The 14,141-nt window shown below is 53.8% G+C and overlaps 1 protein-coding gene across 2 annotated transcripts in view; it reads right to left on the bottom strand.

The window, feature by feature from the left end:
• The window catches only part of STARD10 (StAR related lipid transfer domain containing 10), a 27,086-nt gene extending 14,902 nt beyond the window's left edge, over positions 1-12,184 (bottom strand). The window contains exons 1-2 of one of the 2 annotated variants that reach the window (XM_012803050.2): positions 11,967-12,184; positions 11,246-11,565 (exon numbers count right to left, since the gene is read on the bottom strand). In XM_012803050.2, coding sequence (XP_012658504.1) covers positions 11,246-11,452 — 207 coding nt within the window. In that variant the 5' untranslated portion in view covers positions 11,453-11,565; positions 11,967-12,184. Of the gene's footprint in view, positions 1-11,245; positions 11,566-11,802; positions 11,838-11,966 lie in introns of those variants that run through there. The other variant, XM_023510271.1, reaches the window with a different exon arrangement.
• Positions 12,185-14,141: the final 1,957 nt, after the last annotated feature.

The following is a 14,141-nucleotide window of genomic DNA, read 5'->3' as shown; positions in this document are numbered from 1 at the left end:
TTTGAACCCACTAGCTCTGGTGTATGTGGCCAGAGCCCTAACCAGTAAGCTATCGGCACCAAGCCATGCAATGTTAAATGAACAAAACAGGATACAAACTAGTACCTGTGCCATGGGCCAGGGGTCCTCAAACTATGGCCCACGGGCCACATGCAGCCCACCAAGGACATTTATCCAGCCTGCCAGGTGTTTCTGCCACCGCTGCCTGTCCTGCTTAGCAGCCAACTCATCCCGGGGCCTGCAGTCCAGCCCTCCAACAGTCTGAGGGATAGTGAACTGGCCCCCTGTTTAAAAAGTTTGAGGACCCCTGGAACTATGTATAAAATTATCTACACCTCTGAGTGAGAGCTGGAAGGAACCAAGAAGTTCTTTTCAGGGAATTGAATTGAGGCTCTGGGTGTTTTTTTGTTTTTTTTTTTTTGAGAAAAAGTCACCCTGGGTAGACTCCTGTCTCATCATAGCTGTCACCCTGGGTAGACTCCTGTCTCATCATAGCTCACAGCAACCTCCAACTCAGACTCAAGCGATCCTCTTGCCTCAGTTTTTTCTATTTTTAATAGAGACGGGTGTCTCGCTTTTGCTCAGTCTGGTATCAAACTCATGAGCTCCAGCAATCCACCTGCCTCAGCCTCCCAGAATGCTAGGATTTCAGGCATGAGCCACTGCGATGGGCCTCTGGGTGATCTTTTTATTTCTCATTTTTGGACTCTTATTACTGGTACTACAATATAGCCTATATAAATATAAAACCAGGCTCAGTGCCCATAGCTCAGTGGTTAGGATGCTGGCCACATGCACTGGTGCTGGTGGATTCAAACCCAGCCAGGGCCTGCTAAACAACAATGACAACAATAACAAAAAAATAACCAGGCATTGTGGTGGGCGCCAGTAGGACCCAACTACTTGGGAGGCTGAGGCAAGAGAATTGCTTAAGCCTAAGAGTTGGAGCTTGCTGTGGGTGATGCCATGGCACTCTACCAAGGGCAAGATAGTGAGACTCTGTCTCAAAAAAGAAAAAAGAAAGAAAAGAAAATGGGGGAAAAAAGTGTTGTCCAGAACCCTGAAGTCCTTGCTCCCTGAAAGCCTGGAGTCAGCTGACTGCCGATGCTGGGTTAATCTGGAAATGCTCCACATTGCCTGGATGAGTGTAACGCGCTCTTGAGCTCCACCCAAGGTTGGGGAACTCCAGCTGGGGGTGCTGGGCACAGACAGGGACAGAGACAAAGGGAAGCTAGAGAAGCAGCTGCAGGGAGGGGCACCTAAGCTGAGCCCTGAAGGATGGCATTCAGAGGAAGAGGAAGGGGAAGAGTGTCTTGACAGGGGTGATAACATGAGCCTGGAGACTAGAAATGGCCTAGACTGGTTGAGGGAAGGAGAGGGCCACGAGGTAACCAAATGAACAAGGATGGGGTGGGAAATGGAGTTGTCCCTAGGGTTCCTCAAATCATTCATTTATCCAGCCACTCATTCAGCAAATATTAATGGTGTGCTAACTCTGTGCCAGCCCTGAAATCACCTATTTCCATCCTCTCAATTACCTAGGAAGAGGGAAGATTATGCCCACTGGCTAACAATGGCTCAGACAAGTACAGTGGAGAATCCATCCTGGAACTCAGTGTGACCAAAAGTCCACCCCTGAAACTGTTCCTCAATAACCAGGTTCTGTTCTATATAGGACCTAAGGAATCCCAGGTGGGTCACTGCCTATCCAGACTGTCCCTGAGGGAGCCATGCTAGGGGCTGAGGCTTTGGAAGGGCCATGGAGTAGCGAGAGGATGTTGGGGCTGGCTCAGTCTGGAGTTGGGGGGGAGCTGGAAAGACACAAAAAGCACATGTGACATTAGCCCAATGCAAGATTTCCTTCCCCCGTCTTTAGGTTCATCCAGCCAAATGATCGGATGATCCCTGTGGCCCTCTCCTCCAAAGGAGAGGGCATCTGGCAGCAGCTACCTCCAACACATCTACTCCCCAAAATGCCTTAAAGCCTCTGGTGGGGAGTAGAGAGAGCTTCAGGTGCAGACCCAGCAGAGACCTCTCTGCTGCTCTCTGTGCAGTCTGAGTGACTCATTCCAGCTCTGCCACCCTTCTCCTCCCCTAGTCAACAGCAGCCTCTCTGCACCCCCACCCCAGGCTCCAAAGAGGCAGGCTCCAGCCCTGCTGCAGTCCCGCTCCCATTATCTCAGGGGCTGACCTGCACTGCAGCTCAGTATTCCTGCTAGGGGAGGAGAGGGGCAGACTCAGCAGGAAGAGCTGAGAGAGGCAGAGTGTGGGTGGGCCCAGAAGAAAAGGGAGGGGGTGGGAGGAGGCCAGTGAGACAAGGTAGAGGCCAGAGCAGACACAAAGACAGACCAAGTCAAAGAGGAAGAGTACCTCCCAGGGTTTCAGGGACCACCATGAACTGATGCCCCAGAGCTCTCCAGTAAAACTCCAGACTTCAACATCCCCCTGGACATCATCCCCTGGACAGCCCTCAGGCGCTCACCATGTCCAGTGCTGTCAGAGTATCTCCCCATCCCCCCAACCTATGCTCACTTCTCCTGCCTCCTGTGTCTGGAACCTGGGCATGGTTCTAGACTCATCCCCATTAGAGCCAGCTCTGCCTCTCTAATCTACTCAGCTGTGACCTTCCCAGCAGTCCCTCTTCACCAACCCAGGCTGGCCTCACCATCCTATAGCCACAGCTTCTTCTCTGGTCACCTGGCTCCCAGGCTGATCTGTCCTCTGTAGCCAGGTAGCTGATGATGGCAGTGTCCAGTTCTTAAAGCCTGTCAGTCTGTGTCTCCCTGCCTTCAGGATAAAATCCAAACTCCAAAAATGCCCTCCCTACCCTGGCTCCACCTCCACTCTTCCTCATCCTCAGCCCTGCATCCCTGCCCCTGGGAGCCACCTCACTGAGGGATTCCCCAAGACCTTCTCAGCTTGTTGCCTAATTCCTGCTGGGCCCCAAGCCTCACCCAAACACTACCTCTCCTTCCCCCAACAATGCTGCCACTCACTGGCCCCTCAGCCTGCGTATAAATCTCCATCCCAGCACTTTCCACAAAGAACTGTCACTGTCTCATCTATCTCCCCACTAGACCTTGAGTGTCTTGAGAGCAAGGCCCAAGTCTGATCCATCTCCATGTCCCTAGCACCAGCACAGTGGTTGGCAAAAGAGGGGTTGTGAGGCCTGGGAAGAGGTCTGTGGAATGAATAAATAACTGGGACAGGAAGAAAAAGAAGAAAAAGGGACAAGTAGAGACATCAGGGATAGAGGCAGTCATCAACAAAGGAGAGGGGAACAGAGACAGGGGTCAAAAACAACCCCCAAAGGGGAGATCTTGAGACCCAGAGATAGGCCCAGAGGCAAGAACAGGAGCCTTCACAAAGGGAAACCACAGCAGAGCCAGAGCTGAGCCAGGGGCAGGAGCTGCCAGGAGACAGCTGAGGAAACATAATTGGATCAGAGACAACTCTGCTTCTGCAGTGAGGGGGTGTGACTCACACACACAGAGTAACAACAGACACAGAAACACACATCGAGTCTCACACTCAGAGACACAGACACAACTGTAGGCACACACACATACATTCAACATGGATTTACTGACCCTTGCCAGGCATCTGCTTCACGGCTGTCACCTAGGCAGGAAGGGGGGAAATAAGGAAGCCAGTACTTGCCCCAGAGGGGCTCACAGTCCACACAACAAAGGGCCATATCACACACACTGTTACTCACAATCCAGCTCCACCCACAAAGGCCCAGACACAGAATCCTCAACACCTATCACTTTATTCTGTCCTCCTAACTCTCAGCCATCATCTGGTATCTTAGCTGTTTGCTTCTGTTTTGCTCACCACCCCCTTAGGACTTAAATTCCAAGATAGCAGGATCTGATCTGTGTGGTTTGCCACCAAATTCCTGGATAGAACACAATACTAGGCATACAGTATGTGCTCAGTAAAAGTGTTGGTTGAATGAATGAATGTGCTGAAGACATTCAAGGGAACTCTACCCTCTCTACCCGATACCCTCCACCATCTTCTGGACTCCCTTTCTATGTCCCTCTATCAGAAGATGGTGGAGGGTAGCCCAGAAAAACAGGAGCAAATGGGGGTTATGGCACATAACCCAAAGGATGAGATTAAATAGCTCAGGCTCCATGGGGGAGACTGGGGATGGGAGTTACCTCTATTTCCTATGGGTTGGCAGAGACAGAACACATGTGTAGATATTGTTCACCTACCCCAGGACACAAGAGCCCAGAGAAACATCAGAGTGGCAAGTACCTGCCTTCATGGAGCCCAGGCCCAGAGGCAAGAGGGGATGGTTATGTTAAAAGCCCCAGGGAACAGCTCCAGCTGCCCTGTGACACCTGCCCCAGGCTCTCTGTGAGGTGAGAGGTGAAAGGAGTCTGTGTTTAGCATGGGACCCCTCACTACTCATGTTTCTGAGGGGCCCCAGGGCTTCAGAGCCAACCCAAGCAACCAGAGGGGATCAAGGGAAGCACCACAAGGGGTGGGGACACCTCAAGTCTGGCACCCGGTCTGAGCTGTTTTCCCTTCACCTGTTGCCAGAACACGATCACCTGTCCAGGTCAGAGGCAAAGGAGAGTGGCTCAGGGCTGGAACAGAGTTTCAGCTATTCCCATCTATCTTAGGAGGCAACCCAGCACCCAGGCCAGTGGCCACTGGCTCTTCAGGAATGAGCTGGAGCAGCCCAGCCAAGGTCCTAGGTCTTTGTAGGGGTCATGGTGCCCTGGCTCCAGGCAGCCCAGCCAGGAGTGGACATGCAGGGGAAGAAAGAAAACCCGTCTGTCTCCAGGACTCCCTCCTTTCTCTTATCTCCTGAAACTTTAAAGAGTCTCGGCTGGAAACTGAGCTGGGGCTCGTTAAAGTTTAAAAGACAGAGCCTGGGGATCTGGGTGTGGAGGGCACAGAGCCAACCTGGGCTAAGGGCTCCTCCAGTCCCAGTGGGGACACAGACTAAAGTCACCCCTTCACCCCTCTTCCACTCACTAAGGGTTCCTCCACCTGCCTAGGACAGGTGCCAAGGGGGCTGCACATCCATGCAGTCTTGCACCCCAGCCTGCACAACACTTCACAGTTCATACATTGCAAGGAGTTATGCTATAGCCACTCTGTCCCATCCATTATTCTTCCTAAATCCCTCTTGATTCAATCCCTTACTCCATTCACCATAACACCTTTAGTGTAGGCCTCCGCACCCCTGCCCAGACAAATACAGCAGCAATACCCTCTTACCAGCCCTCTTGTCTAAACCCCTCCCCTGCCAGTCATGATGGCTCACACCTATAATTCTAGCACTCTGAGAGGCTGAGGTGGGTGGACCACTTGAGCTCAGGTGAGACCAACCTGAGCAAGAGTGAGACCCCATCTCTAAATATAGGCAGGTGTTGTAGCAGGTGCCTATATTCCCAGCTACTTGGGAGGCTGAAACAAGAGGATGGCTTGAACCCAAGAGTTTGAGGTTGCTGTGCTCTATGATGCCACCGCACTCTACCTAGGGTGACAAAGTAAGACTGTCTCAAAAATAAATAAATTAAAATAAATAAATAGGCTTGGTGCCTGTAGCTCATGCAGCTAAGTTACCAGCCACATAGACCAGAGCTGGAGGGTTCAAACCCAGCCTGGGCCTGCCAAACAACATGACAACTACAACCAAAAAATAGCCAGGCATTGTGGTGGCTGCACATAGTCCCAGCTACTTGGGAGGCCAAGGCAAGAGAATCGCTTAAGCCCAAGAGTTAGAGGTTGCTGTGAGCTGTGACACCACAGCACTCTACCCAGGGCAACATAGTGAGACTCTGTCACAAAAAAATAATAAATAAATAAATAAATAAAACCCTCCCCTGGCCCGGGAGTCGTGATTAGCTCTCTAATCACCTCCAGCCCACTGAGTTCCAAGCCCATACTGAACCATCACCTGCAATTCTTCAAATGCACTATGCTGCCTGCAGGCCTTGGGCCTTGTACAGCTATTCCTCTGTATGGAATGTTTCTGATGTTATCAAGCTTACACTGCTCCTTCTCCACCCAATTCCAAAGGAACCACCTGAGAATTCCTCCTCCATGAAACCTTCCCTGTCCCAACACTCATCCAGACATATTCTATGGGTTTTCTTAGCTCCCATGAAAAGTATCTGTCTCAGTATCCAGCTGGGAGCTCCTTTCAAACAGGGCTTGGGGTTTGACTATCCTCTCCATCCTCCCACACCCAGTCCAGAAGATAGAGAGAAGCTACCAATGCATGTTCACTGAATGAGCAAATGGATGTCCAAAGTCAGGTAGGGCAGCACTACTATCCACATTTGACAGATAAGAAGGTTGATGCCTAGGCAGGGTGATTTGCCCCAGGCCACACAGCCAAGAGAGCTGGATCCTGAGCTCTCTCCCCTACCTCCTCAACCCAAACCAGGCAGCTTGTCCAGGAAGACTTCCCTAATACCTCTAGCCACCTCTGACCCTCCCCTTCTCTAGATTCCCTGACTCCAAGGTCCAGACACTTGACTACCTAGGGTTGTACTCACTGGGAACCTGTTCCCTGAGGACAGCTCTGGAGCTACACCCTCCAGGTACCCCCATGCCAAATCAGAGCTAAACTAGCCAAGTCTGGGCCTACCCCTGGATTCAGGATGCCCATGTAGGGACCCTTCTGATAACATAGACCAGCAACACAGACCATCTCCCTTACTCTGTGTCCAGCAGTGTAGTCTCCCCAAGCCTGGGCTAAGGTTAGGACAGCCTCTGCAAACCACCTACCCATGAGCTTCCCACAGAGATAGGGAAGAGGAGCCCCAGAGTGGGCAGAGGCCAAGCCAGAACCTGGACTCCTCTAGTCCAAAGCCCCAAAATCAGATTAACTGCCACCCCTACCATCACAGACAGCAAGACTGACCCAGATAAGTAAAGTGACCCCCCAAGGTCACATAGCAAAAACAGAGCTCTTGCCCAGCTGGTTGTTCTCAGGGACCCCTCCCACAATGACACAGCATAGGGACACCCAAGGGCCCAATAGTGCTAATAACCAGGTACAAGGGAATAGGAGTTCTAACACAGATTTAGCCATTTCTAGCTGTTTGGCCTTCCACAAGCAAATTCCTGCCCTGAGTCTCCACTCCTGATGCTTGATGGAGTTAATGAAACCTACCTTACAGGGCAGTAGTGAAGACTCAGTGAGGAAATAGAAAGAAAGCACCTGGCTTGTCCCTGCCCTGCCTTCCCCAGATAGGTGGATCCCCAACCCACTCTTTTGAGCTCAAGAGACTGTTAAGAGTGAGAAGGGCCCTGGGTGATCCTTGAGACATCCCTCGTGTCACAGTGGGATGACAAGTGCTGAGGGCAACAGACCTAAGCACAGATGTGGGAACTCGGAACCCAAAGACCTGTAGTGTAGGGGAAGGTGAACAGTGAGAGAGGGCTGGGAGAGCCATTAGAGCTTACTCCAAAGGGGAAGGGGAGGAGTCGTGTGACAGGAAGTAAGAGAAGAGACAGGTCGCCACTGCCCAGCTTCCTATATCCAGAGAAGCTGCAGGCTCTCAGCCATGCATCCCAAGAGACCACCCACACCTGCTCCGGTGTCCAGCCGCTCAAGGCCCCTGGCCACTCACCTCACTCCTGTTACAGGCCCAGGCTCTCACCAGGCCTCCCTCCTGCCTCTGGGCTGCCTGTGCAGTAGGCAAAAGACATTAGGAGTTGCCTGTTCTCTACTAGGGTCTGGAAACCTCTGCAGAAGAGTCCAAGTCTCCTCCTCTGCCTCTCATGCAGCAGATGTCAGAAGCTGAGCACATCAGCACTCAGGGAGGGCTTGGCAGCTCATAGTCTCTGCTGTCTGTCTGCCTGCTCCTCATGGTCCCCTGAGTTCAAAGGCTCCTGGAACCAAGAGGGCCCAATGGCACAGATGTACAAGCATCCCAGAAAGAGGCAGGGATGTATCCAAAGTCACATGCATAGCAACAGGACACCACAGTCAGGACTGGACCCCAGCAGGCTCTGGCTGAATGACAGACAGAACCTCCTGGTCTCCCATTTCTCACACCACTATGGCTGCTGTGGGGAAGCCTGGGGATTGAGACACCTGGGTGCAGATTCCAAGCTGCCCTCTGCGTTATACCCAGGATCCATGTTCAGCATCTGTCTCTGGGTCAGGGATGAGTTCTCAGAGGTGGTGTCTGCCTCCTCTCTAGTGCCTGGAACACAGTGCAGGTCTGGGGCCAGGCTGTAGACCAGGGAGGAGGGAGGAGGGAAAGGGTGCCTTTACTACCTCCTTCCCATTGGTCTGGCTCTCACTTCTGGGCCCAGAGCCATGGTGGCATCCAGGGACCTCTGGACATGGGGAAGGGGGTAGAAAGATGAGGAGGAGGAAATCAATCAGGTAGACAGATAAGTGGAGCCCCAGCCCACTCTGGGATCAGGCACATGGTGCATGTCCAGGGGCAGCTGGCTTTCCCTGGTCTGGGGACAGGCCTAGAACTGGGGCAGGAGAGAGGGCAGGGAAAGGGGGCAGAAGCTCATCAAACACCTGCAGTTGAGTGCCAGCCTCCAGGAGTGACCCACTCATTCCCCGGGACTCTGGCTTCAGACCTGCTGTATGACCTTGACAAGCCACACCCCTTTGTGGGCTTTGGCTCTCTCATCTATTAAACAAGAATGGAATGATGAGAACACTGCGTCCTTCAGTCCTTCAAAGAGTTATTGATGGGGTTAAAGGCCACTGTGTTGACTAATAATGTGAGCCCACACATTATTAGAGAGGGGCAGGGGCTCTGGAGCCAGGCTCACCACAGTTGCTCTCCTGCTGCACTGCTACAGGACCTTAGGCAAATGACATCACCTCTCTCAGCCTCAATTTCTTTGTTTGTAACATAGAGAAGAGTCTACTACTGTCCAGAACTGACCTGAGGGTAAATTAGATGATGGAGAAAAATGCTTGGCTCAGAACAGGAGCTCTTATTATCAGAACAAGAGTAGCTGCATGGAACCTGGGAGTCCTGGAATATTGGGGATAGGAAGCTCAGAGGCCTCTGCACATGTGTCCCAGAGCTCCATCTGGCTGTGCTGAGAGGATGCCCATAACCAAGGTCCCAGCCTCTTCCCCGGGCCTAGCCTCTGCTCACTTCCTATCCCCACCCTCTCTCCATTATGGGGATCAGAGCTGGGGGGCAGCATGGTGAGAAAATTAAGACAGGAGGACTAGGCTGGACAGCTAGAAATCTGGGTTCTGTGATGGCTCTGCTGGGACTTGGCTGTGTGACCCTGGGCTGGGCCTCAGTGCTCTCACCTGCACCCCAGAGTATGTCTGTGTATGTGTATGTTTGTGTGTGTAAGGGGGTAATGAAACAGCAATTGCAAAGGGCTCTTGGAGGGAAAGAAGGTCAGGGTCCCGACTGCCAAGGAGGATATATGCCCTGCCAAGAAGCCTATATCACCCCAATTTTTCCAAGTTCCCACCATCCCCAAGGAAGGCCACCTGACAAATCTGATGGGCCCATGAGTGGCCTATTGTGGCAGCCTGTCCCCTAGTTCCAGACCTGCCAACTGTAGTCTTGGGCTAGGTTAGGTTTTTTCATTAACCAAGCCAGATAGAGGAGGCAGCTCCGCCCTGTTGACACAAAGGGTGGGAATACGGGCCTCAGCTCAGACCTCCTCCTCCCCTCCCTCCCAGAGCCAGCTCAGGAGGAGAAAGCTCAGAGTCAGCTCAGTGGGAAAACTACACTTCCCACCCCACTGCTCACTGCCAGCCTCAAGTCTTTCCTAGGTCACATTCAGGTTCTTCTGAAACTACCTTGCTTACCTTTCATTCAATCTGCTCCTTTGTACCTTCCTTCCTCCTTCCTTTAACCAACATCCCTGCTCTGTCTGTGTTGGATGCTAGGAACACAAAGAGGATAGGACCTGCCCTTCCCCTCAGGGAATACCACGCTGAGACATACTAACTGCTCCCCCTTCCCTGCTCCTCAGGCTTCTCTGGATCAGGATCCTGGGTCAGGGTCCTTAGACCTGGGCAGAGAATCCCAGAAAGGGAGACACTCGTGGAAACCCCCAGGGAAAGAGACAGTCAGATGGCCAGCATGCAGTAGTTAGAGGGGAGAAGAGAAGGCAGAAAGGTAGAGCCAGAATATCGTGTGCGGACAGATAGACAAAGCTGTAAATGATTAAGACAAAGTGAGGCAGAAAGGCATGGGTGAGCCACCTCAGGCTCTGCTGTGAGGGGAAGAAGCCCAAGCTGGGTGAGACCAGGTCCTAGGCAGGAAGGAAAGAGTAGGTCTTTGAGTCCAGTCTTACCCTTTGGCAATAGGAATATTCCAGGAGGACAGCAGAAGGGAGAAAATGTAAGAGAAAGGGAATAAAAGGGCACAGCCTATTGCCAGGAGCCCAGTAAAAAGATCTACCCACCCTAGAAATGTGGCACTGAGGGCAACACCAGATGTGTTTGGGGGTAGCTACTGAGACCCATAGGCTAGAGTCTTTAACAGCCTCTGGCCCATCTAGTGCCCTGAAGGAAGTGGATTCATGGGACCCCAAAACCTCAAGCCTTCCTGCACAGCAAAGAGAGGAGAATCACCAGGTGGAGAGGAGTGGGGGAGATGGCTGTGTAGGGCTGAAGTGCCTGCAATTGCCCCTCTGTGCTGGCTTCCCCACCCCAGATCCCCACTTCCCCCAGACCATAGGTAGCCTGGTCATGTGCAAGCAGGGACACCCAACACATCCTGTCTTCAGGATGTGCCAGCTGCAAACCTGAGTCCCTGTAGGAGACTTTGGGAGCAGCCTGGGGGAAGGGAAAAAAGAGCAGGGCATCAGGCAGGCAGGAGTCAGGTCCTTGTACCCCAGGGTGCAGAGAGTTGGAAAGGAGACCCAGCTCAAGCTGAGAGAACAGGGAAAGAAGGGCTCAGTCCTCTGCCTGGTGTGACTCGAGTCAGGGACCAGATGAAGGCTTCGTGGGCAGAGGGGTCCCTAAGGGAGACCACTTTCCTAGAGGGGCCTGGTAGCAGTCCCTGGGGCAGGCAGGGACACAGAAGCCTGGGTTCCAGCTGAGTGAGCCAGAATTAGTCAGACCCCCTATCCAGGCTTCTGTTGGCCCATCCATGTGACAGGGGGCTTGGCCCAGAGGGATGTGCCTCCTGGTTCTGGGGAGGAGACTCTTTCTGGACCCACTTGTCTGTGGTCCTGAGAGAGGACCAGGAAACTCCTGTGAGAGTCAGTTAACAGTGCATTGGAAGCTGCAGGTATAGCAGGGCAGCCCTACCTTGATCTTGTGTAGTGCTCGATCCATCTCCACAGCCTGCACCCACACAGACACGCCAGCCTTGCTGTAGGTCAGGTTCCAGCCCACCTCGGCCTCACACTCTGACCGGAAGCTACGGAAGTCCTGGTCATCAGGCACCTGAACACTCTCACGGCCCAGGACTGGCCGAGGTCCTTGGGGCTCTGTTGAGGCCTCTGGCTTCTCCATGAGGGGTATGGGGAGGCCCAGGGCCCTGGTCCGAGTCCCGCTCTCCTGGGTCCTTCGCAGAGGCTCTGACAACGTCGACGCGGCTGCAGATGCTGACGACACCTTCCTGGGACCTGCAAGACCGGTTTGGGGACAGGAATCAGTACGCTGGGGGCGCGGGTGGGGCTGTTCAGAGTCCCGGGTCGATGGAGAGCTCTAGATAAGCAGGGTCGGACCCCCTGGGGAGGGCGGACGGGCACAGGACAGTCATGGGGGCCACCTCCCGAGAAGCGCCCCAGACCTCCTGGGGGTGGCGTGGGTACTGAGTATTGGGTATGGGTTGCCCGCGGGAGCCCGTCGGGACAGAGTACCTCCGGGACCAGAGGTGCTGGGGAGGTCTGGGGAGGGCCCCGCACAGCGGTGGCCGGACCTGATCAACTAACTCGGCAGCGGCGCTGGCACGGGATGCGAGCGCCGGGCAAGTGGTGGGGGCGGGGTGGGGTGGGGTGGGGCGCCCGCCCGACAGGCAGCTCACCTGTGCCCGCTTCTCCGCCGGGGCCCGCCGGGGCTGGGGTGCGAGCGCCGCCGCTGCCGCCGCTGCCACCACTGCCCGGGCGACCAGGGGCCGCGCGGGGGCTCTGGGGGGAGGAGCAGTGGGTCTCGCCGCCCGGCCCCGCCCCGTGCCCCCTGCCCCGCGCGCCCCCTCCCGGCTAGGATCGGGGGCTCCGGGGGCTCCGCTCGCTTCAGCTGGGTATTTTCCAGGCTGCGGAGGTAAAGCCGACGGAGCTCGGAGCCCCGCCCCGCCCCGCCCCACAGGGTCCTAGTGCCCGCCCCCTAGTCCCGGGAAGAGACCCGGCCCGGGAGGGGCCAGTGCTCAAGCAAAGATTCGGGACCGGGTAGGAGTGGCCAAGATGCAGGGGGCTCTGAGAGGAAGGGCCACCAGGTGCTAGAAGCAGGATTCTGGAAGTTAATTTTGAACCCCTTCTCTCCACCCCCTCCCATACTCGCAGGTACACACCTCTGCAACAACCTACAGTATTTACATACGGGCACGCTGTCCCCCAGAACAACCTAGAGACATCCCCCCCACCAATACCCCAGAGATCCAAAGAGGGGCAGGTACTCCCACGACAATCAAGAGACTAACTCGGAGAGATGACAACCCTGCATCCCCCACCAACTTAAGAGATACTTCAAGCCTGCAAATAACCTTCCCAATTCCCCATTAGCTGTGCAAGCACAGCCGGAAATTAATCCAACCCACAAGGTTCAAGGTTCACAAGGTGGCCAGACTTGGGCAAAATTGCCACTCCAGCCTCACTCCCACCTGGGAGCTTTAATCAGTACTCCCTACAGCCCCAGATTCTTCAGCCTTTGTCCACCAGCACCCCTCCTCAACGCACACATGCATCCCATGGGTTAGATTACCTGTAGAGTACCTGACCCTAGAGCTCTGGGGCTCCCTTCTCTCCCCAGGCAGAGGTGGCCAGAGCTCCAAATTTCTGGCCATCCCTCCTAGCCTAGGAGGATGATCCTGCCACCTAAGTCCTAGTGCCTCCCTCTACTCCATGTGAACTGAGGCCAACAGCTCAACTTCTCTGAGGCCAGGCCAGTATAAGTGTGGCAGCCTGTACCGAAGGTAAGCATTCATTTACTCCAATGATTGGCCCTAGTCCACTGCCCTGTGATGAACTCCTCTTGATGGGCAGCTAATGGGGCCCAACACATGCCTTCCCCTTGCCCAGTGTCAGAGTAAGTTCTGGCCACTGCCCAGGCCTCACAAAGGACCCCAGGGGTCCTTTCTCTGCCCTGGCTGTCTCATCCTCTCTACACCTTAGATTCCTATCTATAGAAGGAGAGAATCACAACCTATAATGAATGCTCAGGCACCGCCTAGGCTCACCATCCTAGATATATGGGATGAAAAGCTTTTCTTGAAGGTGCTAAGAGAAAAACAAGGAATGGCAGAGTCATCACGGTGGATTCACAAATAGAGGTGTTTCTTCCTAAAGTGCTTGGAGCTCCAAGATGTTTGCAAATCAGGCAACATTTTTAAAATTAGTGGGGGTGAGCAGGGGGCCATCATGACAGGTGACCCCAAAGGTATTCTGCATAGTGAATCTAGTACAATGAGTGGCAGGTCCCCATAAGGCCTATATGAATGACCTTAGCTCTCCAGGCCTCCCATCTGCAGTGTAGGAGGTATAGTCAGATAATCACCCGCCCCTTCTAAACCACACTCTTTCAAAGTGTCTGGGAATGAGTGGGTGGCAAGGGGCTGGTTCTGGGCTCAGGAGGCCCAGGCTCTAACTCTGCTTTCTATATACCGTGCCGCTAGCCCAACTCTAGGCAGGTCACTGCCTCTCCCCAGGCCTCAGTGGTTGTATCTGACACTGGCAGGAGACCAACAGGGAACCCCCAAAGAGCCAAAGTTACTTTGTAAACAGTATTCTGTGGCATCTGCCATCAGGAAAAGAGATGAAAGCACTTAGCTTAGTGGCTCCTGCCTTTTTAGGGCCTCAATGACACACATTCCAGCAGAGAGCAGTCACCAGGGCAGGTACCATCCAGTCCAGAATAAAAGAGATAAGGTTGGGTGACAGCAGGTAGCAGTAAGGGCAGACTAACAGAAGGACTTGCCACCCACAGAGCTGCCAGTCTGATGGACAGAGAAACCCAGGGAGGTACAGATGGCAAGAACCAAATTATC

The sequence above is a fragment of the Otolemur garnettii genome, unplaced genomic scaffold, assembly GCF_000181295.1.
Source record: "Otolemur garnettii isolate 467f Iridium unplaced genomic scaffold, OtoGar3 scaffold00001, whole genome shotgun sequence".
NCBI lineage: Eukaryota > Metazoa > Chordata > Mammalia > Primates > Galagidae > Otolemur > Otolemur garnettii.
This window is presented reverse-complemented; position numbering and strand designations above follow the sequence as displayed.